This window comes from Giraffa tippelskirchi, chromosome 4 (genome assembly GCF_054371585.1).
Source record: "Giraffa tippelskirchi isolate mGirTip1 chromosome 4, T2T-mGirTip1v1.2.pri, whole genome shotgun sequence".
NCBI classification, from domain to species: domain Eukaryota; kingdom Metazoa; phylum Chordata; class Mammalia; order Artiodactyla; family Giraffidae; genus Giraffa; species Giraffa tippelskirchi.
The window spans coordinates 194,096,812-194,123,395 of record NC_137278.1 but is presented as its reverse complement, the minus strand read 5'-3'; the positions used below and the strand labels follow the sequence as shown (position 1 = coordinate 194,123,395).

At 37.0% G+C, this 26,584-nt stretch overlaps 1 protein-coding gene across 4 annotated transcripts; it reads right to left on the bottom strand.

The window, feature by feature from the left end:
- Window positions 1-1,367: 1,367 nt before the first annotated feature.
- Window positions 1,368-21,268, bottom strand: CLEC2B (C-type lectin domain family 2 member B). 4 transcript variants are annotated; one of them, XM_081589443.1, is made up of 7 exons: window positions 21,206-21,268; window positions 18,303-18,539; window positions 13,781-13,894; window positions 7,775-7,938; window positions 4,576-4,679; window positions 2,732-2,873; window positions 1,368-1,591 (listed from the first exon to the last, which is right to left on the bottom strand). In XM_081589443.1, exons 2-6 carry the CDS (start codon window positions 18,355-18,357, stop codon window positions 2,765-2,767), a joined length of 546 nt encoding a protein of 181 aa, XP_081445569.1. In that variant the 5' UTR covers window positions 18,358-18,539; window positions 21,206-21,268; the 3' UTR covers window positions 1,368-1,591; window positions 2,732-2,764. The 4 variants fall into 4 exon arrangements, with proteins under 4 accessions (XP_081445569.1, XP_081445566.1, XP_081445568.1 ...); XM_081589440.1 differs by having other exon boundaries at window positions 2,736-2,873; XM_081589442.1 differs by lacking the exon at window positions 21,206-21,268 and having other exon boundaries at window positions 18,303-18,649.
- Window positions 21,269-26,584: the final 5,316 nt, after the last annotated feature.

Sequence of the window (26,584 nt, the reverse complement as noted above, 5' to 3'; positions counted from 1 at the left end):
GCATGATTTAAAACACCAGGAATTGATTGTCTCACAGTACTACAGCCTGGAAGGCCCAACATCAATATGTCCCCTGGGTCATGCTCTCTCAGACTGCTCTAGGAGACAGTCCTTTCTTGCCTCTTCCTGCTTCTGGTAACGGCTGGCCATACCTAGCACTCTTTGACTTACAGGCATATCACTTCTTGGCTGTCTTTTCCCTTTGTTTTCACGTTGTCTTCCCCTTATTAAGAGTTTTGTCTGACTCCAAATTTCCTCTTTTAACACCACCGGTGCTAAAGAGCTTGAGGCCTATAGTTATAATGTCTTCACTATTACATTCACCACAGCCCTAATTTCCAAATAAGGTCACAGTCTGAGGTCCTGAGCATTCGAATGTCAACACAACACTTTAGGCCCATAAATTCAACCTCATAAGATATAGGAAGAGGAAATTTCTTGAGTCTACACACAATATACATAACTCAGACGGTAAAGAGTCTGCCTACAATGTGGGAGACCCGGGTTCCATCCCTGGGTCGGGAAGATCCCCTGGAGAAGGAAATGGCAATCCACTCCAGTATTCTTGCCTGAAGAATCCCATGGAATGAAGAGCCTGGTGGGCTATAGTCCATGGAGTCACAAAGAGTCGACACAACAGAGGGACTTCACTTTCACTTTTCAGAAGTTTACAAAAATTAATTCTATCCCATGGGATAGATTGTGTAGTTTTTCATATTAAATATTCATAAATATTACATAAATTTTACAAAAATTAATTCTATCCCATGGGATAGATTGTGTAGTTTTTCATATTAAATATTCATAAATATTACATAAATTAAGCTACCCTCAACTGCAAAGACCCTGTGTAATTATTGATTACTGCATATTTGGTCTTGTAAAGGCTTCCTCCTAGGTCTGAGATCCAGGGCAAACATGTATGGTAGGGTCTTTCTTTAAACAAACACTTTGCTTAAAGTGCATCACAGAACTCATAAGCCCATGAAGAGCATTATTATTAGCAAAAAATCTTCATACTAGTGGGAAAAGGGAATTGGTTATATATTGGCTTATCCCGTGAGGGTGCATTCAGATTGTTGATAGTGTTCAGATGTTATTTCTTCCTGTTGAGGGCATGTGTTCTCAGTCACTCAGTTGTATCCGACTCTTTGCAACCCTGTGGACTGGAGCTCACCAAGCTCCTCTGTCCATGGGATTCTCCAGGCAAGAATATGGCAGTGGGTTGCCATTTCCTTCTCCAGAGGATCTTCCCGACCCAGGGTTTGAACCCGTGTCTCTTGCAACTCTTGGATTGGCAGGTGGATTCTTTTTCCACTGAGCCACCTGGGAAGCCCCTTTCCTATTGAGAGCCAGCGATATCAGACTTTGTTATTGTCAAATGTGTCTTTTCTAATTTTATTTCTCCTGTGAGGAGAAAATGAGATTTTTTTTTTTCATGAAACAATATAAATCTTCTAGAGGCTGCAGCTCTCTCCCACCAGTATTCAACGTTGGTGACATCATTACGTCATGATGTCCACGAGTACTCTTTTCTAGCAGCTGTCTCAAAGGCTGCTACTGCTCTTCATTGAAGATCACAAGTGCATGTCTAAAAAAAAATATGCAGAAAATGTGAGCAGGAATGAATTTTCAAGACATATGAAATTTATCATTCACAATTTTTTAGCATAAATGTAAAGCAGCACATTTTTCAACCATGTCACCACTGAATTATTCAAACTAGAATCCCTTGTTCCTAAGGACAATTTTAGGGTAATCACACTCAAGAGTGTTAAAAATAAGTATCAAAATGAATATATCTAAAATAAATAGGATATCACATCATGACCAAACTGAATTTTATCTAGGAACGTAAAGCAGTCTCTTAACATTAGAAAATTAAAAATGTCATTCACTACATTAAAAGATTAAGGAATAGAAACCACAACAACATCGAAACAGATGCAGCCAACAAAAGCATACAAGAAAATGAAGTCTCTTCCTACAAAAAAAAGTCTCTTAGCAAATAGAAATAGAAAAGAACCAACCTAACTTTTAAGAAAAGGATATAAAAAACTAGATACAACACAACTAATGTTAACATATCAGAAGCATTTTCTTTAAAACATGGGATAAGTTTTACAATCAATATTGTCCTGGAAATTCCACCCATTTTAACTATACAAGAAATAACTAATTTTTACAATATAGGAAAAATAAAATTGTTACTACTAGATGCTATGTTTTCCAGTATTTAAATGAATCCACAAATTATTAGAAAATTACGAATTGTCAGAAAGTATGTTAAACAGAACAGGAATACTCAAAAGAGTTACCTTGCTAATAAAAACAACTATTTTAAAAGATAATAAAAGTATATAATTGCAAAAACAATAGATACATATAATAGAGATACATATAATAAATACTATGCGGTAACTGTATAGAAAAATTGCAAGTTATATAAGACAAAAATCAATACAAGAAATACATTGTAAATAAATAAGAAAATAATATATAAATACAATACTCCCAAAATTAACCTAGAGATTCCATGAAATTGCATGATTCTTCTAAAATTGATATAGATAAACAAAGATCCAGACCATTTAAAAAGTAGAAAACTAAGAAGAAAATTGCTTTCACAATCATCCAGCTGTGTCATCAGGCTATAATATTAAAGCAGTGAAATGTTGAGATTTCAACAAAAGGAAAGGGAAAAAGTTGATAAATATTAAAACCATCTTACTCACGGATGTTAAGTCCTCTGTTCGAAACTGATTTAGTGCTTTTTTTTCCTGCAAATCCATTTCCTCTCTGTGTAGCATCTAGCTGTTGCAACACCATCTTCATTTAGGTAAACACATATTTCATTCCCTGTTATATTAACCCTATAATAAAGGAATCAAATACTACGCATTAGGTAGTCCTGTGACTTCTCTCTTGGTCAATGACACCTTTTAAAAAAAAATATCTGTCTAGAGCTCTGAAAAAGCATGCTGCTACACAGTCCTTTCTTGCTAGGGTTAAGATGTCTGTACCAAATTGAACCAAAGGAGTCTCCCTTCCAAGAATCTGTAGTTGTTAAACTAAGTTACGTGTTACAGGTAGAGTCATTGGTTTGTAGAAACGAGCCTGGTGGGCTGCCGTCTATGGGGTCGCACAGAGTCGGACACGACTGAAGCGACTTAGCAGCAGCAGCAGCAGCAATGGTTCTTAACCCTGGGGTGAGTTTGCCTTCCTCCAGCCCTTGCAAGGGACACTTGGAAATATCTGAAGACTTTTTTGGTTGCCTCAAGTGGAGTGGGGCAGGGGGAATTGCTACTGTCTCATGAGTAGAGGCCAGAGATGTTGCCAACATCCTATTGTGCACAAGAAAGTGCTCCCTCCACACAGGAAAGAATGATGTGGTCCAAAATGTCAATTTTTTCTGCTACTGAGAAATGCTAGCATAGACTAAATGCCTAAGTGGCTGGCAGTCACAATTTGGGGTGTTTACACTGGGTCATACATGCAGTGAACTCATTTTTTTAGGTCCAGTTCTCCATATTGTAAAATAGAAGGTATGAAGCCCAGGTTAAATTGCAACTATCAGTGCAAGTAAAAGCAGGTTAAAATAAACAAATTTACCTTGAACTGTGAAACTTGTCAGCAAACAGATAGCATGAAGCTTGTGAAAGAGATATAAGATTAGAGAAAAATAGGGTAAAATCATGAAAAATTCTACTTTTACTGTGTATGTGAATCTCAGGTCTTTACTTTCAAAGTAACCAACTAAGAAGTCTTTTCCCTTATACTTTTTTTTTTTCATTTTTAAATTGAAATATAATTGCTTTGCAATGTTGTGTTATTTTTTGCATCATGAATCAACGATACGTATACATATATTCCCTCCCTCTTTAGCCACCCTCCCACCTCCTATTCCATCCATCTAGGTCATCACAGAGGACTGAGCTAAGCTCTCTATGTTATATGGCAGCTTCCCACTAGCTATCTATTTTACACATGGTAGTGTATATATGGTAATGCTACTCTCTCAATTTGTCCCACCCTTTCCTTCCACTGCTATGTCCGCAAGTCCATTGTCTATGTCTGTGTCTCTATTCCTGCCCTGCAGATAGATTCATCAGGACCATTTGTCTAGATTCCAGATATATGTGTTAACATACAATATTTGTTTTTCTGTTATATCTTGATTTCCAACCTCTCTGGTTGACTCTTGAAACCAGTCTTAATCCATGATACACTAATCCTTACTCCACTTTTCCAACATGCAGACAAACCAAGGACTGTACGGAAATATACTAATGTCCAGGTTCTAGAAGGCTGCACCGTGTGTGTGCTTAGTCACTCAGTCACATCCGACTCTGCAACCCCATGGGCTGTAGCCCACTAGGCCCCTCTGTCCATGGGAATTCTCCAGGCAAGAATACTGGATTGGGTTGCCATGCCCTTCTCCAGGGAATCTTCCCAACCCAGGGATCAAACCCAGGCCTCGTGCATGGCAGGTGAACTCTTTACCAGCTGAGCTACCGGAGAAGCCCAGAAAGCTGCACTATCTAAACTTAAATAATCCAGAAAAAAGACACTCACCCTTTGTTAAGTTTGTTTTCATCCACCCATTGTCCTGTTAGATTTTCTGTCATGTCTCCCCAAATCCAGTGATCAGAAGTGCACTTGAATCGCTTAAGAAAATGCTTTAGAAACAAAATAAAATTCATAATTTTACTTGTCAGTTTTCACTACATCTTACTGTGTCCCTCTTGCTTTGAAGGTTGTGAGGAGAAAGGTGACAAAGCTTCAAATCCTAGTTTCACTGGAAAATACCTATGTGATTGTGAAAAAGTATTTTACCTTCTGACCCTCAATTTTCTCATTTACGAAACAAAGATGTCGGAGAAATTTTCTTTTAGACACTTTTGATTCCAAATTGATAAATATTCAGTATGAAACTCTATTCCTCCAAGATTTTTAATCTGTGAACTCCTAGAAAGCTAGACTTTTAAACTGAGTTCTTACACAGACTTCCTAATCATCAGATATGTATTATAATGTTCTTTTCACTTCCCAGTAAATGCTAGTATATTGAGTTTAATGTAATATTTTACTTCAACATTTCCTCCAACTATCACGTGTTTGCACACCCATAGACACACATCTTTCATGTATCCAGTTCCTTTAGAACCTAATTCCCAAATGTCAATTTTTTTTTTTTTACCAAATATTTACATTTCTAAAGACATCATTCAGGAGGAAATTTTTATTTTTTTCTGATATTTTTCCGTATTCATTCGATGTTGACATTTTTTCCTACCTTAGAGCCTTTCGTGCCATAAAATTATGTTCTACACAGAAAGTCACTGAGTCTACCTGTCCCAAAATAGTTGCAAAACCATAAACTTGACTTTGTATCACTCCACATTTCAGTTTTATATAAATACAAAGGAATTATGACAGATCACAACACTGTGGTCCATTTCTACCTGGAAACAGTGATGGCAATAACCTTGGCATTTTAATATACCATCTTCGGTAGCATTTCATGAATTTATTTGAAAAAAAAATCCAATTCGCTGAGCCAAGCTATGGTTTTACAAAGGAACCTATTAAGAGAACAGTGTCCCTGGATCCACAGGGTTTCATGTAGAGTGAGCAAATCCATGCAAACTTAGAGTTAGAAAACATTCTACTAGGTAAGAAGATTATGAGTAAAATAAATACAGAGTGAAATTTTAGTTTATAGAAGAAGCATCCCAGTCTTTATGGGAGACTGTCACATAGGATGCACTGTAAGAGGCATATCTGGAGAGAAAGAGTAAAAGATTCCATGACAAATACAGGGAGAAAAAATCCAGGGAGAAAAGGACAATTCATGTTCTAGGCTTAGGAAAGAGCTTGTTTTAAGGCAGAAAAAACAAGCAAGACAGGATATTGGAAATCAACAGGATACATTGCACTGAATAGCTGGAAAAATTGGATGAAGATGTGGAGCTGCATTTTTGATGACAGGGAACTGGGAAGTGACAAGGTACAGGGAAATGTCCTATGAAAAATATTGAACACTGTTTGCTTAATAAAGAGTAGCTCATGGAGCTGCTTGTTAAAAAGACAAGGTAATTGTAAATAGGTGCAAATAAATAGGGGAAAATTTTCATGAAGCAAGCTTCATCTCATTTTAACTAAGAAAGTACTTTGCAATTTAAAAAAAAAAACATTTGTAATATTTTAGTTAAGCTAATTAAAAATAGCCTTTTAAATTCTTTTATACTTGACCTTCATTACTTCTTCACAGATACCATATGCAATAACAACCTCTGTTCTGTTTGTCACTTGTTATTTTTTTTTCATCTTGCTGGTAAGTTAGCCTTTTTTCCCCAAAAGGAACTGTAAGGACTGTTTAAGGATCTCTCAGAATGTTCATATCAAGAGTCTTGTTAAATTCAGCAGTGAAACCATTTGCTACAGAAGCTCTTTGTATTAAATTAAGCCTGCATCTTACTTTTTGACTCAGTATGTCTACTCTTAACATATCGGTATGTCTACTCTTAACATATCTAGTTTTTCACATTTTATTCAGGTTTCTCTGTCTTTTTTTGCTTCCAAAATGGTTTAGTTTCCTTACACTGATCTATAAATTGCCCCAGCCTAGTTTGTAGCTATTTAAATTTGAACCAATCAGGCAGATTGCATAACTATACATTGTTTACCCTGAAAGTAATACACAATTACTTTTAACAATGTTGACCACTGTGCTGTGTACATTTAAACAGTCTTGTTATTACTGCTTTAATCGCTGTCCTACTCTTTGCAGCACCATGGACTGCAGCCCACCAGGCTCCTCCATCGTGGAATTTCCCAGGCAAGAATACTGGAGTGGGTTGCCATTTCCTTCTCCAGGGGATTTTTCTGACTTAGGGATGGAACCCGCCTCTCCTTCATCTCCCCCATTGGCAGGCGGATTCTTTACCACTGAGTCATCTGGGAAGAACACACACACATTTTAATGAAGTTAATTACCTTTTAAATTGACCCTTTACTTTTAAAGAAAAGAAACAAAAGTAAAAAATATACTTGCCACATAAGTCACCCAGGGAAAGGACAGATTTCATAAGTGCAGAGGTACAGGGTCTCATGCTTGTTAAAGTTCTTGGAGATTCTCTTTATTTATTGCACTTTTCCATCAATATTTTTTGAACAAAGATTCACTAACCTTTTAATTTGTACCTGTCTATATGCTACAGCAATGGATACAATTTCAGATAAAGTATGGTGGTGATCTGCTACAGCAATGGATACAATTTCAGATAAAGTATGGTGGTGATCTGGCCACTGGAAACTCATAACTTCAGCCTAGAGGGAAACTTGCAGTTACACCTATTGCATTATTGATAGCACTCTGACAGAGGCTGCCATGAGATCTCAGAGAAAGACAAGAAAGCAAGATTGAGTAGCCAGAGGAAATTTCCACCAAGGAAGTGAAATGGAGAATTCCATCCTTTCTCTTCGAGGGTTTTAAAAGTTTTCCAAATAGTGTCAAGGTCTTCTATTCATATTCCTTAAAATGGAAAAGCTAGCTATCAAGTCTACAACTTGATCAGTGTCTTAAATTATCCAAACAAAATATCACTAGCTTTTTCAATCGTTATCTCCTATGGCATGTTCTAAACTTCTGCGACATTTTGCATATATAGACAGGCATGTTTGAAATGCTTTAAAGATCATAATGGAATTTGAATACTTCTAGTATCTCTACTTAATGCAATTGATAAGGAATACATATTAAATTACTTACTTTTTCTTTTGTAGTGTCAATCGTAACTAGGCTAGCATTTTGAGACAGACAGTCGTATCTACTTGAATTCCAATTTTTTTCTTCTTCAGAAAAATAATAGCATTTATCTTGGAAACCAATCCAATTATCTTGGCAGAAATACTGAGCACTGCAATCTTCTTTAACTAGAGCGGAGATAAATACATATTTTAAGAATCAGATGAAATAATATGTCACTGTGTTTTGAGATCATTGAAGAAGGACGGGATTGTGACAAAAAAGATGATGCTCATGGCCAGAATTGCGTGTCTATCCCATAACAAGTTGAAAACCGACTTCATGTTAGGTTAAATGAGAACCGTCCAGAATGTGACAGGACACTCATGATGATTTCAACTCCAAACTCAGTGATTCATAGGCCTTCCTAGAGCAGTCAACGTGATTTCACACATGTTAAGTCATTTTTGTCATTTCCGGGTAAATAAAACACAACAAAATCAGGTGGAACTAAAAATACTGATTTACTTTATTTTATTTTATTTATTTATTTATTTTTTTACTGATTTATTTTAGACTGTTATAAATCTAGGACAGATTTTAATCTCTAAGAAAGCAATGAAAATAATAAAACAATATATAACTAACAAGACACATACTCGGTTTCCAGTTGTAACTAGATACCACCATCATTGTGTGGTTCCAGGTTAATCAACAGAAAGAACTCATGTGAAATTTAGAAGATGAAAATAAAGCAGAATTCACTATTGTTGGAGTCATTGTGCATAGGAAGTTCACAAGCCTTTTCATGAGTTTCCTTTTGTAGTCTCTGCAGTTAGATGTTTCTAGACTTTCCTCACCTGGGGGTTCTCCAAACATATCAGCACTTTAAGCCAAAATCATTAGTGACTATTTTTTCTTTAGTCTTCCACATCATCTCTTCACAATTCCTTCCAGTTGTTTCATGCATAGTTCTTATATTAAAATGTTTTCTATGGTAACTAGTTTTATTGTGGTGATCATTTTGAAATATATAGAAATGGTAGAAATAAAATAAAATGAAGTGGTATTCTTGTAATATTTGAGCCATCTACTTTTCTGAACACTCCCAGACTGAATCAGTGTTTGGTATCAAATGTGGTTCTAAGGGAACAGGACCTGAAGGATGAGATATGTTATTGGTTTTCCAATGTGATCTGTGTTAAAGGCACTGATGCAGTCACCAGCTGTAAATGTGATGCTGGTGATCCATGGTGCATAGAGGTAAAACTATTAGTTAAATTATCACTCCTAAACACCTCATACCAGGTACCTGTAGATGGTATACATTTTAGCACCCTTCTCTTAAATACTGATAAAACAACGGTCCAAACGTCTAAGTGAAAATGAAAGTCACTCAGTTGTGTCCGACACTTTGCGACCCCACAGACTATACAGGCCATGGTATTCTCTAGGCCAGAATATTGGAGTGGGTAGCCATTCCCTTCTCCAGGGTATCTTCCCAACCCAGGGATCGAACCCAGGTCGCCCGCATTGTGGAGGTGGGGGCGCGGAATGGGGTGGGGGTGGGGGGCAGAGGGCGGGAGGGGGATTCGTAACTAGCCGAGCCACAAGGGAAGACCAAGAATACTGGAGTGGATAGCATAGCCTAGCCCTCCTCCAGCGGATCTTCCTGACCCAGGAGTTGAACCGGGGTCTCTTGCATTGGAGGCGAATTTTTAACCAACTGAGCTATCAGGGAAGCCCATGTCTAAATGTCTAAGAATAATAACATTTGAACACCGTAAGAAACAAAATTGAGTTGACATACACCAAGAGCTAAAAGCAGCAACTACAGGATATACATTCTCAAAAAAGCAGGTAAGACGTTTACTAAAATGTGGGACAATAAAGTTTTAACAACAGATTTTAAAAGGTTGAAAACATTAACAGTGTGCCACCTGACTGTAGTAGAACTGAGCCATATACCAATAAAAATTTTTTTAAAAAAATCACCAAAGGCTGTAAATTAAGAAATGCAATGATAAATAGTTCACGAATCAAAGGCAAAAAAAAAGAAATCTTGGGAAATAAAATGTGTTTTAAATGAAATGTAATTACATATCTTTTGATGTATGTGATATATATCATATTAAAAATTATTGATACAACTAAGCTTGTGGGTCTTTCTCTTTTATTTTTGGCCATGCTATGTGGCTTGTGGGACCTTAGTTCCCTGACCAGGGATAGAACCTGGACTCTCAGCAAGGAAACCATGGCATCCTAACCACTGAACCACACAGTACATTTCCTTTAATCTTAGAGGAAAATTTATTGGTTTAAATTTATGGGTTTTTTAATTAGCTATCACAAACAATTAGAGTGATAAAACTAAAATAGAAAAACTTCGTTAAAAAATAAGACCAGAAAACAGTTGAATATAAACTAATATAAAGCAAAAAAGTCAAGAAACTCATTGTTGGCTTTTGAATAATCTAGAATAGATAGAACATTAGGTGCAAAAAGAAAAACACCTTTTTAAAGGGAAGAAGACAAATTAGCAATACTAGGAATAAAAGAGAAATTTCTGAACAACACAGCAAAACTGACAAAGGAAAGGTAAATGTGAATAAATACTCTGTGTAGTGAAGAAATTAAACTTTTAATGAAAAAAATTCCACACAAAGAAATCTCCCAGTCCAGGTGGCTTCAGATGTGAACAGATCTAATCATTTAGGTATGACATAGCAACGTTACCCAATTTTTTTCAGAAAACAAAGTAGGAAGGAATCTTTTACAGTTCAGTTTTAGAGGCTAGCATAATCTTGGTGGCTCAGATGGTAAAGAATCTGCCTGCAGCGTGGGAGACCTGGGTTTGATCCATGTGTTGAGAAGATCCCCTGGAGAAGGGAATGGCAACCCACTCCAGTATTCTGGCCTGGAGAGGCCCATGGACAGAGTAGCCTGCTGGGCTACAGTCCATGAGATTGAAAAGAATCTGACACGATTGAGCACCTAACACTTTCACATAACAACAATATTGCTGACAACACTGTTATAAAAATAGGAAATTATAGTTCAGCCTTGCATGAGCATATGCATATATTATCTAAACAAAACATTAGCTAGGTTAATTCAAGAATGTTACAAAGGTTAATATTTTATGATCAAACTGAGTTTATTCCAGATAGGAAGGTTTACTTTAACATTTTGTAAAACTCTGTGTAATTCAACACATTAACAGAAAGAAGAGACAAACTAAGCATTTCTCAATAGTACTTGATAACATTCTATGTCCTTTTAGAATAAAACTCTTTGGCTATCTAGGAATTATTTAATTAAGAATAATTAAATAATCTTTATTTGATTAAGAATATCCATAAATAATCATTCTTAGTAGAGAAATATTTAAAACTTTCTTATGTATATTAAGACTGAGATAAAGATGCAAGTTCTCACTAGTTCTCAACCTTTTACTGGAAGTATTAGCCAGTGAAATGAGGTAATATAAATATATAAAAAGATATAAAGATTTCAATAGAATAAATAAAATCACTATTATTTGCAGATAATCTGAATGCTTACATAATCATACAAATGAAAATGAAGATAAAATATTAAAATTAATAGTTAACAAAACTATTAACACTAACAAAGTCTAAAGAAAAATTAATTATGTTTTTTGATCACAGTGGAATTAGAATAGAAACAAATAACAGAATGATAATTGGAAATCCCCAAAATATGTAGAGATGAAAGAATACACTATTAAATAACACATGGGTCAAAAAGGAAATACAGAGAATTTTAAAAGCAATTTGAATTAAACAAACATGAAAACACAACTCATCAAAATTGATGGGAAGAAGCAAAAGCAGTCCTTAGAAAAAAATAAATAGCACTGAATTCATACATTAGAAAACAAGAAAGCTTTAAAATCAGCAATCTACATTCCTTCCTTAGGAAACTAGGAAAAGAAGTGAAAATTAAACCCAAGAAAAACAGAGCAGAAATAATAAGAATCACAGAGCAAAAAACAATTAAACTGAAAACAGGAAATTAACAGAGAAAGTCAACAAAAGCAAAAAGTCCTTTCTTTGCAAAGAACAGTAAAATCAAGTTAACTTAGAAAATAAAGGAGACATAGATTAATCATATCAGAAATAGAAGAGACAACATCACTACACATGCCACAAAAGATAATAAAGGAATACTATGAATAAGTTAATGCTCACAAGCTTAATGATGTATATGAAATGGACCGATTCCTTGAAAGATGCAATCTTCCAAAACTCACAAAAGAAGAAATAGACAATGTAAATAGGCTCATATCTATTAAAGAAATTGAATTAATAATCAGTAATGTCCTAAAACACAGAAAGCAACAGGCTCAGATGTGTTCACTACCAAACAACTGAGGAAGAAAACATAGCAATTGTCGACAACCTCTTTTAAAGTATAAAATCAGAGGGAATGCATCTTAACTCATTACATGAGGCCAGCATTATCTTAACCACAAAACCAAAGACATTCAAAAAAAAGAGAAAACTACAGACCAATATCTCTCATGGGCATAGGTCCAAAAATTCTTATCAAATATTGGTAAGACAAATCTAACAAAGAGAATTATACACTATGAAAAAATAGGATTTATCCCAGGTCTGCAAGGATGATTCAACATTTGAAAATCCATTAACATAATCCATCTTATTAACAGGCTAAAAAAGAAAAATCACATGATCATATCTATGAGCATCTGAAAAATTTAACACTCATTCACAGCAAAAATTCTCAGTAAACTAGGAATAGAGGGGAGCTATGCCAACCTGATAGACTATTTACCAAAAAACAAAACAAAACAAAAACTACAGCTAATTTCTCATTTAATAGTGAAAAATTGGAGGTTTTCCCTAGAATCAGGTACAAGGTAAGGATATTCCTTCACAAAATATTGCAGTTAAATGAGCAGTAAATGTGAAAAGCAGTAACTGTGAAAAGGATTTCCTAAAGGAAAACAATCCTGAGTATTCATTGGAGGGACTGATGCTGTGGCTGTAGCGCCAATACTTTGGCCACCTGATGCAAAGAGCTGACTCACTGGAAATGACCCTGATGCAGGGAAAGATTGAAGGCAGGAGGAGAAGGGGATGACAGAGAATGAGATGGTTGGATGGCATCACCGACTCAATGGACATGAGTTTGAGCAAGCTGCGGGAAATGACAAAGGACAGGGAAGCCTGGCGTGCTGCAGTCCATGGGGTAGCAAAGAGTTGGACATGACTGAGTGACTGAGCAACAAAATGTGAAAAGGAGCTTAACAGTATTGGTCATCAAGAGAATGTTAATTAAAGTCGCAATAGGTACCAACAAACGTACCAACACACATTCATCAGAATGGCTAAAATGGGACTTTCCTGGTGATCCAATGGTTAAGAATCCGCCTGCCAATGCAGGGAACACGGGTTTGATCTCTGACTCAGGAAGATTCCACATGTCATGAGGCAACTAAGCCTGTGTACCACAACTACTGAGCCCGTGCTTTGCCACAAAAGAAGCCACCACAACGAGAAGCGCCCACACTGCGGCTAGAGAGAAACTACATGCAACAACAAAGACCCAGCACAGCCAACAAATAAATGAATAAAAATTAAAAAAAAAAAAAGAATGACTAAATTGGGTAAAACTGACAACAAATCATTGACAAAATTCTTGAGCAACAGATATTTGCATACTCTTTTGGTTGGCCTATCTACTATCTGTGGTATTATCTACAAAAACTGATCTATGCATCAGTTCAGTTCAGTGTCTCAGACTATCAGGGTGAAAGATTTTGTCGTAATCATCTTTACATCTCCCTATGCCTTAACATAGATTGTGTGATTCATAAACATTCATTCATTGATACTCACTAAATATATCATGGATAATGGGAAGGGAGTGAGAATAATGAGACAAGATTATGACTGAGGCAGAAAGGAAAAGTATCATACAGTAGGAAGCTCTGAAAACGAAAAATATAATTGAAGACATAAAAGGATGTAATTTACTCACCTGAAAAATATCTAGTAATATATACTGTTACTATTAAACTAATAGTAACACCTACAGGTATTAATGCAAAAATACATCTCCTTTTACACTGCTTGCACTGCTTGTCTTTAACATCTGAAACAAAACAAAACACCACTTAGATTAAGAAACAGGTAAAAGAAAGATCTAATTTGCATTCAAAACCATACCTGACAAACTTTTTTACGCCAATATTTCACAAGGAGATGACACAAAATGTACTTTCTTTCTTTGTAATATGGGAAAAAAAAGAAACATGATTTTTCCTTTTGGCCGAAATTTCTCAGGAGAATCTTTTAGCAAATCCAAATGTTACTATGAACTTTACTGCCACAGCCCAAGGGATCAAATATATGACTTTTCTAGTAGAATTTCCTCAAGCCTGAAGCCACCCCCAGACCTTCAACACCTTTCTATGGTGAAATATTAGCACATCCTAACATTCCTTGAATATTTCTAAGAAAAGCTACTTTATAACTAATAAAAAGTTTAATTTTAAAGGATAGACAGTATAGTATATTTGAAAGGCCATGGAATAATCAATCAAAAAATTTAGAATTGAGATTTTCACCACTACAAGGGAACTTGGACAAGTCACTTTTTTTTTCTAGTTCTATATTTCCTGATCTACAAATTCAGTAGAACAGAACAAATCTCTGTGAGGAATTGTTTTTCTTTTGTTAGTGGTCATTTAGGAAAATAAATAAAATTAGTATGCAAGTCTCTTGAAATGAAACATTTTTATTATTTCATGTGATTATAAAATATTTATCCTTAATGTAAAATTTCATGAAATGTAAAAAATTATAGCAGATACTTTCAGATAGACAATAAAATTATTGACAAAATTGATTCTCCCTTTTTTTACTTAGTGAAGAGCTAGTTGCTTTTTTTCTTGAATAATTTTTTTCCTTAGTGGATATATAAAAGAAATAATTATTTTTAATCATGAATTTTTTTTTTTTTTGGCTGTACCATGTGGCACGTGGGATCTTAGTTCCTTGGCCAGGGATTGAATCTGAACTCCCTGCCTTGGGAGACTGGATTCTAAACCACTGAACTGCCAGGGAAGTCCTCCTAAGAAATTAAATTTAAAATAAATCTAAATTGACCCTCTTTAGAAATAGCCAGCATTATCATTTGTGTCAACATCCCTCCACACATAGATCTTTTTAATCCATTTTTATATATATAACCTCCCTCCCAAATACTGGTAACTTTAAACGAGTATGATCATCATTTGCCCACTGTTTTATATTCTAATATTTTCAGTTAACACTTGTTGTTCTTCCTATATGGAACAAATAGTTAAAAATGGCCCCCAAAGAATCATGCTTTTCTGTGTCCACCACCCCTTTGGTACACAATCATGCTATTTCTCCTACCACAAGGTATATACTGCATTTCCCAACACTTGAATATGAATTGGTCTTGTGTCTCCCTTTGACCGATAGAATATGGTAGAAGTGACACTCTGGGACTTCAGAACACAGACCTTAAGAGACCTTGAACATTAACGTCTCTCTTTTTTTTAAATTAAAGGCTATATTATGTACTATGTTTTCAGGTCTGGCTTATAAAAGAAAATGAAGGTCGTTCAGTCGTGTCCAGCTCTTTGTGAAAAAAATCCCCTGGAGAAAGAAATATTAAATAGCAACCCACTCCAGTATTCTTACCTGGAAAATTCCCCAAGAGTCAGACACCACTTCTTGACTGCTACTGCTGGTGCTGCTAAGTCGCTTCAGTCGTGTCCGACTCTGTGCGACCCCATAGACGGCAGCCCACCAGGCTCCGCCGTCCCTGGGATTCTCCAGGCAAGAACACTGGAGTGGGTTGCCATTTCCTTCTCCAGTGCATGAAAGGGAAAAGTGAAAGTGAAGTTGCTCAGTCGTGTCCGACTCTTAGCGACCCCATGGACTGTAGCCCACTAGGCTCCTCCGTCCATGGGATTTTCCAGGCAAGAGTACTGGAGTGGGGTGCCATTGCCTTCTCCGACTTCTTGACTAAAGAACAGCAATAACAAATACCTTCTTCTAAGTAATCAGTGAAAAGAGATGACTAAAAATCCTCAACCTCAAGTTCAATGTTTTACAAAATCTGTTAGGAAACGCCCCACTCAATTCAATATCACTGAACCACCAAGATTAAATATGCTGTCATCTCAGGGAGGTAGGAACTTGGAGTGATGTTTAGTTTGATTTAAAGCTCTAAAGAATTGGAAATTTATTTCACTTCTGAATATGCACGTACATACTTAACTCTGCTACACAATTATTCTCTATTTAATCTGCCTATTCCCTAAACCTTAAAATCTAGTTTTGCACACTCAGTATAATTAGTTTTCATCTTTAAAATTCCTTGTTTCTACTCTTTTACTCAATCCTCAATACCTGCAACTTGCACAAATACCCCAAAAACAAAAGCAACAGAAAATGCTGGTCTCTCAGTATGAAGTTAGTATTGAAAGACGAATTTCAAAGAAGTTGATCATAATGTGTACAATGAAAGTATGCTCAGTCACTTCAGTCGTGTCTGGCTCTTTGCGATCCCATGGACTGTAGCCCACAGGCTCCTCTGTCCATGGGGATTCTCCAGACAAACATACTGGGGTGGGTTACCATGCCCTCCTCCAGGGGAATCTTTCTGACCCAGTGTCGAACCCACATCTTCTGAGTCTCCTGCATTGCAGGCAGATTCTTTATCGCTGAGCCACTGGGGAAGCCCAGTGTGTACAATGAAAGAATATATTAAAAAAAAAAAAAATCCCAGGGCAGCTTAATAAAAATCTATTTAATTAACAATGTAACTAAAATAGTTCTACATTCATCCCTGTTATAATATAAATAGCTAAATGTTCCAATTATTTTTCCCATAGAGAAGCTTCACTGACAACTAATTTCTCTCAGTTTCTGACTCTGATCTTCTCCAAGGAGATAAGAGAAAAGATCCAGGGTGACCAATGAATTTAAAACCAAATAAAATCCTCTTTTTCCAAGTTCACAGCTATAGAAAAAAGTGACAAAATACCAATAGGCAGAAAGAATAAGAGAAAATAAAATTTTGAAAAATATTAAGAGTTTAGAAATGAATTATATGACACACTAAGTTATTACTATTTCAATAGTGTTTAAAATGTCAAAATACATATACATGATATAGATATTATATATACTACATAAAATTTAATTTAAGTATTTATGTGATACACATAAATTTATACATAAAATATGTAAATTTACACTGCTTATTCATATATAAGGCAAAAACTAACACTGGTTTTATGAGTAGGTAGAAAACACTCTTAAAACTTTGCTTTAGATATTTTCATGTTATCTAATATTTGATCCCATTGTCCCTAACCTTCTTTGATCTAACCTTAGAATTATTAAATTGTGAAAAAAAATGAGAAATAAACCATTTATACATGCTAATATGAACTGCAACAATATTTTTGACTGTTGCATAATGCTAGTGTACATGTGTTCATGTTCAGTTGTGTCTGACTCTTTGTGAGCTCCTGGACTGTAGCCCTCTAGGCTCGTGGAATTTTCCAGGCAAAAATATTGGAGTGGGTTGCCGTTTCCTCCTCCACGGGATCTGGCTGACCCAAAAATCGAACCCAAGTCTCTCGCATCTCCTGCACTGGCAGGCAGATTCTTTACCACTCCAGGACCCTCTGGGAAGCCCATTACACTGATAGACTAAAACAAAATTAAATGGCAAATTTTAAAACTCACCATCTTCACTAAATCACAGATTGCTTTCTTGAATGCACTTTAGCTTCATTTCCTCAACTCTGTTTCTACCTATTTAAGGACCCCTGTTAAAAAAACCTTGAAAGATTGTCCTGTTATTAATAGATTTAGAATTTGGATCTTACCTACTCTGAACTTTCTATTTAAAACATCCAATGTTACCAAATTGTTTTCTAAGTTTTGTGTTGTTGTTTTTTTTAGTACATTTTCTTTCCTTCTCTATTTAAAAATTGCCAGAGACATCTCAAGAATATTAGGGTACCAGCAATTGCTTAGATAAGAATAGAAGAGGGAGATAATCACTCTGCTATTAAGTACCTCTAAATAGTAGTTCATCTTGACTCTACTCATGGCCCATAAACAATCTTTTAAAATAATACAAATATTTGCCAATTATTTCATATCACATATGTATTCTGGACATTGAATGGCTATGGTTCATATTTAACCTCTCTTGAAGTACAGATTTGATCGAATACTTAGTAAAAGTGGAACCTAATCTTGAACAATTTTACAGTCTGGATAATCTTCCTCCATTATCAATTAAGATGAAGTGAATCTGAATTACAAGGACAAAATAGTCAATTATCAATTTTAATTTAACAGAAAAAAGGGATTTATTTATTTTTTTTGCCTTGATGGAAGAAACTACAAAACCCTACTCAGGACTTTCAGAACTTTTGTTATGAAGTTATGATTCATGATTTCAATAAATAGCTTGCATTCTGAACAACTGAAAATGTTCTTACCTCGCTTCTTTTCATCAGCTTCTTGTTTGCTCTCATCCTTGTAATCTAACTGCATACTTGATAACTCCTCTCTTCAAAGTTTTAATTTTAATGTAAAAAAAATGTTTTTACAACACAGCTCCAAACTTGAGTTAAGCTGCTCTGAAGTAAAACACAGCTTATTTAAATAGATCGCTCAAAATGAAAGTAATCATGTGATGAAGATTGAGTCATACTGTTGTCTATACAGTTTGCTTTCTGGGAAACAAATACAAAGAAATTACTGGAAAGGAGAGAAGTTAAATAGTGAAGAGAAAAGCATATATTCCTCTGTACTCAACAAAGGATCATCATCTGACCCATAAAGCAAAAACCTTCAAGGGGCTGGCCCTTAAATTCTCACAACAGTGACACATGACTTCCTTTAATTCATTAAAATGCATGCTTTAGGACGCTACGGTTCCATTATCAAGTGTTAAGAAAAGCCATCTCAAAGGTGATGAAATTAAAGAGGAAAAAGCTATGCTTTAAAGTGGCTACTGAAACCAAAATAAAAAGCATTTTCTGTTTCAAACAGAAACATCCTGAGCAGAAGTCTGCACAAGCGTGTGTGTGTATTATTTGCATGCGTGGACACACACACACACGGAAAAAGAGAAAAAAAAGTTAAAAAAGTACTCAGAATGTTATATGAATATTCAAGATGATAATGTTATTATGCTAGTGTTATTGATGCCAAAAATCTTGACTCTCTATATACTGATGTCCAAAAAATTACAGAGAAACAGAAAAGAGCTTTATTTTTTGGCAGGCAAAAGGCAAAACTCAGGAGGCTAGTGCCTCAAGAACTGTGCCCTGCCTCTGGGAAATAGGGAGACGTTTTGTATCCTAATGAATGTCTTCCTTTTTTTTTCTTTTGCAAAATTTCAAAACAGCCACAGCAGGCATCAGGCAACTGACTAACTGCGCCTGGTCTTTTCTGAAGTTATCGACTGTGGCCTTCTTTCTGAAATGAAAAATGTTACAAGAGGAGAAGAATGCCAGATGCAGAGTATAATTCATACAGAGTCAGAGATTAATTGACTTTGTTTAGGTTTGGGAAGGACAAGTACAGCTACAAGTGTTTGTTAGTAGTAACAGCTAAAGAATAATCAAGATTGCTTTAACTCTCTCAGGCCTGTTTCTGTTGTTTCCCCACCTGTTCATTTTTCTTATCAGAAAAGTCTTATTTTTTGTTTAAGAAAAGGCTCACTTCTATTTTTGCTGCAATATTATCAGGACTCTTGTTTCCTTTTCACATCTGTCCCCATCAGAATTTTGAAATGATTTCCTGTTTCCCCTCAATGTAACTAAATATAGTTGACTCTTGTATTTGTGGGGAATTCGGTCCAGATCCTCCTCTCCCTGCTATGGATGCCACAGATGCCAGAATCCGAGCACGCTCAGGTTCCTTACAACCTGCTCTCCCACCTGCCTTGGGTACCCTGAGTTCCCCATCCATGGATTCCCATCCACAACTGATTGACTCCCCAGTGTAAAAGCTGCTAATATGAAGGGTCAAATGTATTCACATTAAGAAGAAAACTAGGGCTTCCCTGGTGGCTCACTGGTAAAGAATCTGCCTGCCAATCCTCATGGCTCAGTGGTAAAGAATCGGCCTGAAAGAGCCCTGGGTTTGATCCCTGGGTTGGGAAGATCTCCTGGAGGAAGGCATGGGAACCCACTCAAGCATTCTTGCCTGGAGAATCCCTGGACAGAGGAGCCTGGCAGGCTGTAGTCCATAGGGTCTCACAGAGTTGCACGCGACTACAGCGACTAACAGCAGCCGCCAATGCGGGAGACATAGTTTGATCCCTGATCTGGGAACATCCCACATACAGGGGAGCAACGAAGCCCAAGCACCACAATTATTGAGCCTGTGCTCTAGAGCCCGGGATCCATAACTACTGAAGCCTGAGTGCCCTAGAACCCACACCCTGCAACAAGAGAAGCCACCACAATGAAAAGCTCACACACAAAACTAGAGAGAGGTCCCCACTCACTGTAACTAGAGAAAAGTCGGCGCAGCAACACAGACCCAGCACAACCAAAATAAATAAATAAAATGTATTAAAAAATTAAACAGGCAGAAAACTAAAGAAAAGCAGCTGGTGTCCCAGTGACTGCTTTGGGATCGACACTACACTTGTCTGACAGGGACACCGAGTGGGGGAAGGAAATAACAGAGAGGAAAGTAGAGTAAGAAAACGTGATGAAAATAAGAAGTAAAGGCTTAAACTCTTCCAGGTGGTCTCAAAGATATTCTGCTGGTCAGCTCTGTCACCCCCTGAAGTGAAATTATGCAAGGTAAAATGCAGAAGGAAGGACAGATAAAACTGTTTCTCTCATGGTCTTTGCATGGATTGGAAAAGAAATTTCAGACATGATACAGAATGAGAGGAGAATAGAATTTGTTAGGATGATAGACACTCTTGGAATAGCTGGCCAGCTCAAGGGAGAGCTGACACTTTCCTGGGCTAGTAGCCAATTTTTATAGCCTCAAGACAAAGAAAATTCCTGTGGAAGAATGTTATTAGGTGACTAGTTAGTATTTTTACCTAATATGGTATCAGGGAGCTGGCCAGTTTATTTTATTTTATTTTTTAATTTTTTTAAAATAAATTTATTTATTTTAGTTGGGGGCTGATTACTTTACAATATTGTAGTAGTTTTTGCCATAGATTGACATGAATCAGCCATGGGTTTACATGTGTTCCCCTTCCTGGACCCCCCTCCCACCTCCCTCCCCATCCCATCCCTCTGGGTCATCCCATTGCCCCAGCCCTGAGCATTTGTCTCATGCATCGAACATGGAATGGTGTTCTGTTTCACATATGATAATATACATGTTTCAATGCTACTCTCCCAGAACGTCCCACTCTCACCTTCTCCCTCAGAGTCCATAAGACTGTTCTATGCATCTGTGTCTCTTATTCTGTCTCGTATATAGGGTTACCAGGGAGCTGGCCAGTTTAGATTAGGGGGATTCATGGCAACAGTTGCTATGGGGCTCAGTAAGTCCTGGAGATGACCTTGGTGCCAGGCTCCTTGTCTGTGGCCTTGGTACAAGACCTCTCACTTGTGACCTTGGTATAGGATTCCACAGTTTCCATTTGGGGACAGAAAGAAGACAGAAAGTTTGAGGGAAAATGAACATATGCTACTTATGCCATCACCAAAGCATTCTATCCATAGGACTATTAGGAACATGTACAGGAAAGTACAGACACACTTTGTATTTCTGTGCTTTTTGAATATTGCATTTTTTACAGATTGAAGGTTTGTACCAACCCTGTGTTGTCACAGATTTGTGAGCATTTTTCAGCAATAAAATATTTAAAAATTAAGCTATGTACATTTTTTAGACGTAACTATTTCACACTTCAGTTCAGTTCAATCGCTCAGTCGTGTCCGACTCTTTGCGACCCCATGAATCGCAGCAAGCCAGGCATCCCTGTCCATCACCAACTCCCGGAGTTTACCCAAACCCATGTCCGTCGAGTCGGTGATGCCATCCAACCATTTCATCCTCTGTTGCCCCCTTCTCCTCCTGCCCCCAATCCTTCCCAGCATTAGGGTCTTTTCCAATGAGTCAACTCTTCACATGAGGTGGCCAAAGTATTGGAGTTTCAGCTTCAACATCAGTCCTTCCAATGAACACCCAGGACTGATCGCCTTTAGGATGGACTGGTTGGATCTCCTTGCAGTCCAAGGGACTCTCAAGAGTCTTCTCCAGCACCACAGTTCAAAAGCATCAATTCTTTGGCGCTCAGCTTTCTTCACCGTCCAACTATCACATCCATACATGACCACTGGATAAACCATAGCTGTGACTAGACAGACCTTTGTTGGCAAAGTAATGTCTCTGTTTTTAAATATGCTATCTAGGTAGGTCATAACCTTCCTTCCAAAGAGTAAGCATCTTTTAATTTCATGGCTGCGATCACCATCTGCAGTGATTTTGGAGCCCCAAAATATAGTCTGACACTGTTTCCACTGTTTCCCCATGTATTTCCCATGAAGTGATGGGACCAGATGCCGTGATCTTAGTTTTCTGAATGTTGAGCTTTAAGCCAACTTTTTCACTCTCCTCTTTCACTTTCATCAAGAGGCTCTTTAGTTCTTCTTCACTTTCTGCCATAAGGGTGGTGTCATCTGCATATTTGAGGTTATTGATATTTCTCCCAGCAGTCTTGATTCCAGCTTGTGTTTCTTCCAGCCCAGAGTTTCTCATGATGTACTCTACATATAAGTTAAATAAGAAGGGTGACAATATACAGCCTTGACGTACTCCTTTTCCTATTTGGAACCAGTCTGTTATTCCATGTCCAGTTCTAACTATTGCTTCCTGACCTGCATACAGGTTTCTCAAGAGACTTAGTAGGCTATAATATCATATAAATATCAAGTTTATATGCACTGGAAAACCAAAACATTTGTGTGACTTGCTTTATGGCAATCTTAACTTTATTGTGGTGGTCTGAAACCAAAACCACAATATCATGGTTGAGTGAAATTTACTTTTGTTCCAAAGAAAGGTCAAGATATAAAATTTGACTCAAAATATAAAACATTTTCATTTCTTTAAAATGTTCCCTGATGTATCTTTGCAATTCATTTCCCTACCCTGGGGAAGCAGGCAGCCGCTAACCTCTTATTAATGGAGATAAATTTTGCTGGTTTTAGAATTTTATATAAATGGAAACACACAGTATGCATTCTTTGTGAGTCTAGTGTCTTTTGCTCAGCATAAGGCTTTTGAGTTTCATCCATATGGTTTCAGAGACAAATGGTTCATTCTTTATCAGTGCTAATTGGTATTTCATTGTGTGGATTTATAAAGTTTTGCTTATCGTTAGCCCATTGAGTTGTTTCCGACTTTTTGCTACTATATATAAAACTGGCATCAATATTTCTGTTAAAATCCTTCTGTGGACATTTATTTTCATATCTTTTGAGGAAATACCTGGGAGTAGAATTGCTAGGTCAGATAGGAAATATGTATTTTTGTCTTTCCCCTCTCTTTTGTGATAAGAAAACTCAACTTGCGATCTGGAAGGTGATGGGTATGTCTACCAACTTGGTTGTGCTGAAGTTATCATTGGCTTATGTCCACACTCTTCAGATTGCATGCATTAAATACAAACATTTTGGTTATAAATTCTACCTCAAGCTGTTTTCTTATTAGATGAAAATATGTTTAAAACAGCTTATAAAAATATAACATTTTCCAAAGAAATTGTACTATGTCCATCATTAATGTAGAATGGTTCCAGTGATTTCACATCAATGGCAACTTTTGATATGGTCAGTCTTTTTAATTGTAATAATTCAGTGGTTTCTATGATGCAATTATGCCCAGTGTGGCTTTTATTGAATACCAGAATTTAATAGAGATGTGCAGTAGCAGATCTGTGTATAAATACACAGTGTTTCTATTATATAGATATAATAGATATAAATAGCTTCCTAATACTACAACTAATAAAAAACTGGTGACTTCTGTGTTTTTATTCAGTTCAGTTCAGTTGCACAGTCATGTCTGACTTTTTGTGACCCCATGGACTGTAGCATGACAGGTTTCCCTGTCCATCACCAACTCCTGGAGCTTGCTCAAACTCATGTCCTTTGAATCAATGCTGCCATCCAACCATCTCATCCTCTGCCTTCCCCTAATCCTCTTGCCTTCAGTCTTTCCCAGCATCAGGATATTTTCCAATGAGTCAGTTCTTTGCATAAGGTGGCCAAAGTTCGGAACTTCAGCTTCAGCATCAGTCCTTCCAATGAATCTTCAGAACTGATTTCCTTTATGATTGACAGGTTTGATCTCCTTGCAGTCCAAGGGACTCTCAAGAGTCTTCTCCAACACCACAGTTCTAAAGCATCAATTCTTTGGTGCTCAGCTTTCTTCATAGTCCAACTCTCACATCCATACATGACTGCTAGAAAAAGCATAGCTTTGAATTTTTATGTGCTTTTATTACCTTTGTTTTTTAAAAAAAGTTTATTGGAGCATAGTTAATTTACAACTTTGTGCTAATTCCTGTTGTAAACCAAAGTGAGTTAGCTATACATATACACATAACCCCTCTATTATGGATTTCCTTTCCATTTACGTCACCACAGAACATTGACTAGGGTTCCCTGGGTTATACAGTAGGTTGTCATTAGTTATTTATTTTATACATAGTAGTGTATACTTTGCATTTAATAAGAGTTATTTAAGTTTAGATAATGTAATTTTCAATAATGATTCTATTTAATGATTGGACTTCAATTACTGAAAGAGAAAACAGGTCCTCAGAAGGAAGATCTCTTCAATACCATGACTATATAAATCCTAGTAAATGCCCAGTCCACCCTCAAAGTGACTTTTGACATGGCAACTTCTCAGGCCACCATAAAAAAAATACGTGGTGGACAATAGAAATTTATTTTCTCACAGTTCTGGAGACTGAAAATCCAAGATCAAGGTGCCAGAAGGTAGATGGCTGCTGAGATCTTTCTTCCTGGTTTACAGATGGCTATCTTTTCACTGTGTCCTCAAGTTACCTTTTTATTTTTTCTTCTATGTGCAAGAAGAGAGAGCACTCTCTGGAGTCTCATCCCATTTAAAAAGGGCACCAATCTTACCAGATTAGGACTCCACCCAGTGTCTTCATTTGACCTTAATTATCTCGATCAAGGCCCTGTTTCCAAATACAGTCGCATTTGAAGTTAGGGCGTCAATGTCTGAACTTTGAGGGACAAAACTTAGCCCATAATTTTCCATCTTCTGGCTCCCAAAAGTCATGTCTTTCTCACATGTTAAATACATTCAACCCAACAGCCTTAAGAGTCTCAACCCACCCATCAGTTCCAAGTCCACAGTCTCATCTAAATCAGAGATGGTGAGACTCCAGGTGTGATTCATCCCAAGGCAAAATGCTTCTGTAGCTGTGAAACCATCCAAGTCATGTGCTTCTGTAATACAGGATCAGGCAGGCTCAAGGCAGACACTCCCTCTCCAAAAGGGAGAAATCAGAAAGAATAAAGTAGTCATGGGTTCCTCGCCAGTCCAAATCATGGAGAGGCAAATTTCATTGGCCCTGAAGGCTCAAGAATTATCCTCTTTGACTGGATGTTCTGCTTTCTGGGTCTACTGGAGCAGCAGTGTCATCTCCAGGGTCTTAGGCGGAGGCCCTGCCTCCTCTGATCTGAGTGATGCCCTTGTCTCTGAGGTTCTGAATGGGGGCGGCCTTGTCTGCTGAAGCTGAGGACGTGGCCCCACACTCAGAAATCCAAGAGGAAACAGTCTTGTCCCCATTCCTCATTCCTGCTTGTTCCTGTAGGCTCTAGGCTTATTGTGAGAGTGGTAAACTTGATGATCCCCAAATGGTCTTCAGGACCATCCTTCTTGAAGGATAAATCATGTTCACAGCTGGATAGCTCCAGAAGTCTGAAAACCATCCTTTATGTTAGCCTACCTCTGCCCCATTTATTTCAATCTTGCAATGTCTCTGCTGGTATATTTCTACCTTTATTCATGGCTTCTGATGATGGTGATGATGTGTGTTTTTGTGTGTGTTCTCAGTCATTCAGTTGTATTCGACTCTTTTCGATCCCATGGACTCAAGCCCACAAGTCTCCTCTGCCCATGGAATTTCCCAGGCAAGAATGTTGGTGCAGGTTGACATTTCCTACTCCAGGGGATCTACCCACCCAGGTCAAACCCACATCTCTTGCATTAGCAGGCAGATTCTCTACCACTGCAACCCCTAGTGGGCTGATGATATGGCTAATGAAAATTATACATAGTCTCTTTATGGAATGATTGTCTGGCCACACTTTTGGTCTTTTCTCCGGAGCATGCCTTTTTACTTCCTTTATATGGGTAGGCTGAGAATTTTCCAAATCTTCAATTTCTGGTTTCTTTTTTGCTTAATGATTCCTTAATTTATCTCTCTCTTCTCACATATTACTATAAATAGTAAGGACACCCTGGCAGAATCTTCAACACTTTGCTTAGACATCTCCTTAGCAAAATATTCAATTTCACTTCTCACAATTTCTACCTTCCACAGCACCAGAACATAATTCAGCCAAGTTATTTGTCTCTTTATAACAAGGCAGTCAAAAAGTGTCAAACAAAATAGCCACTCTTACCTTGCAACATACAGAATTTTATCTAGAAATCAACATGTCTTACCGTTTTCATTCACCAGCATATCCTGTGTGGTTTTAGATAGCCCTGCCAGAGTGAATTTTGATTATTTTTGGACTTC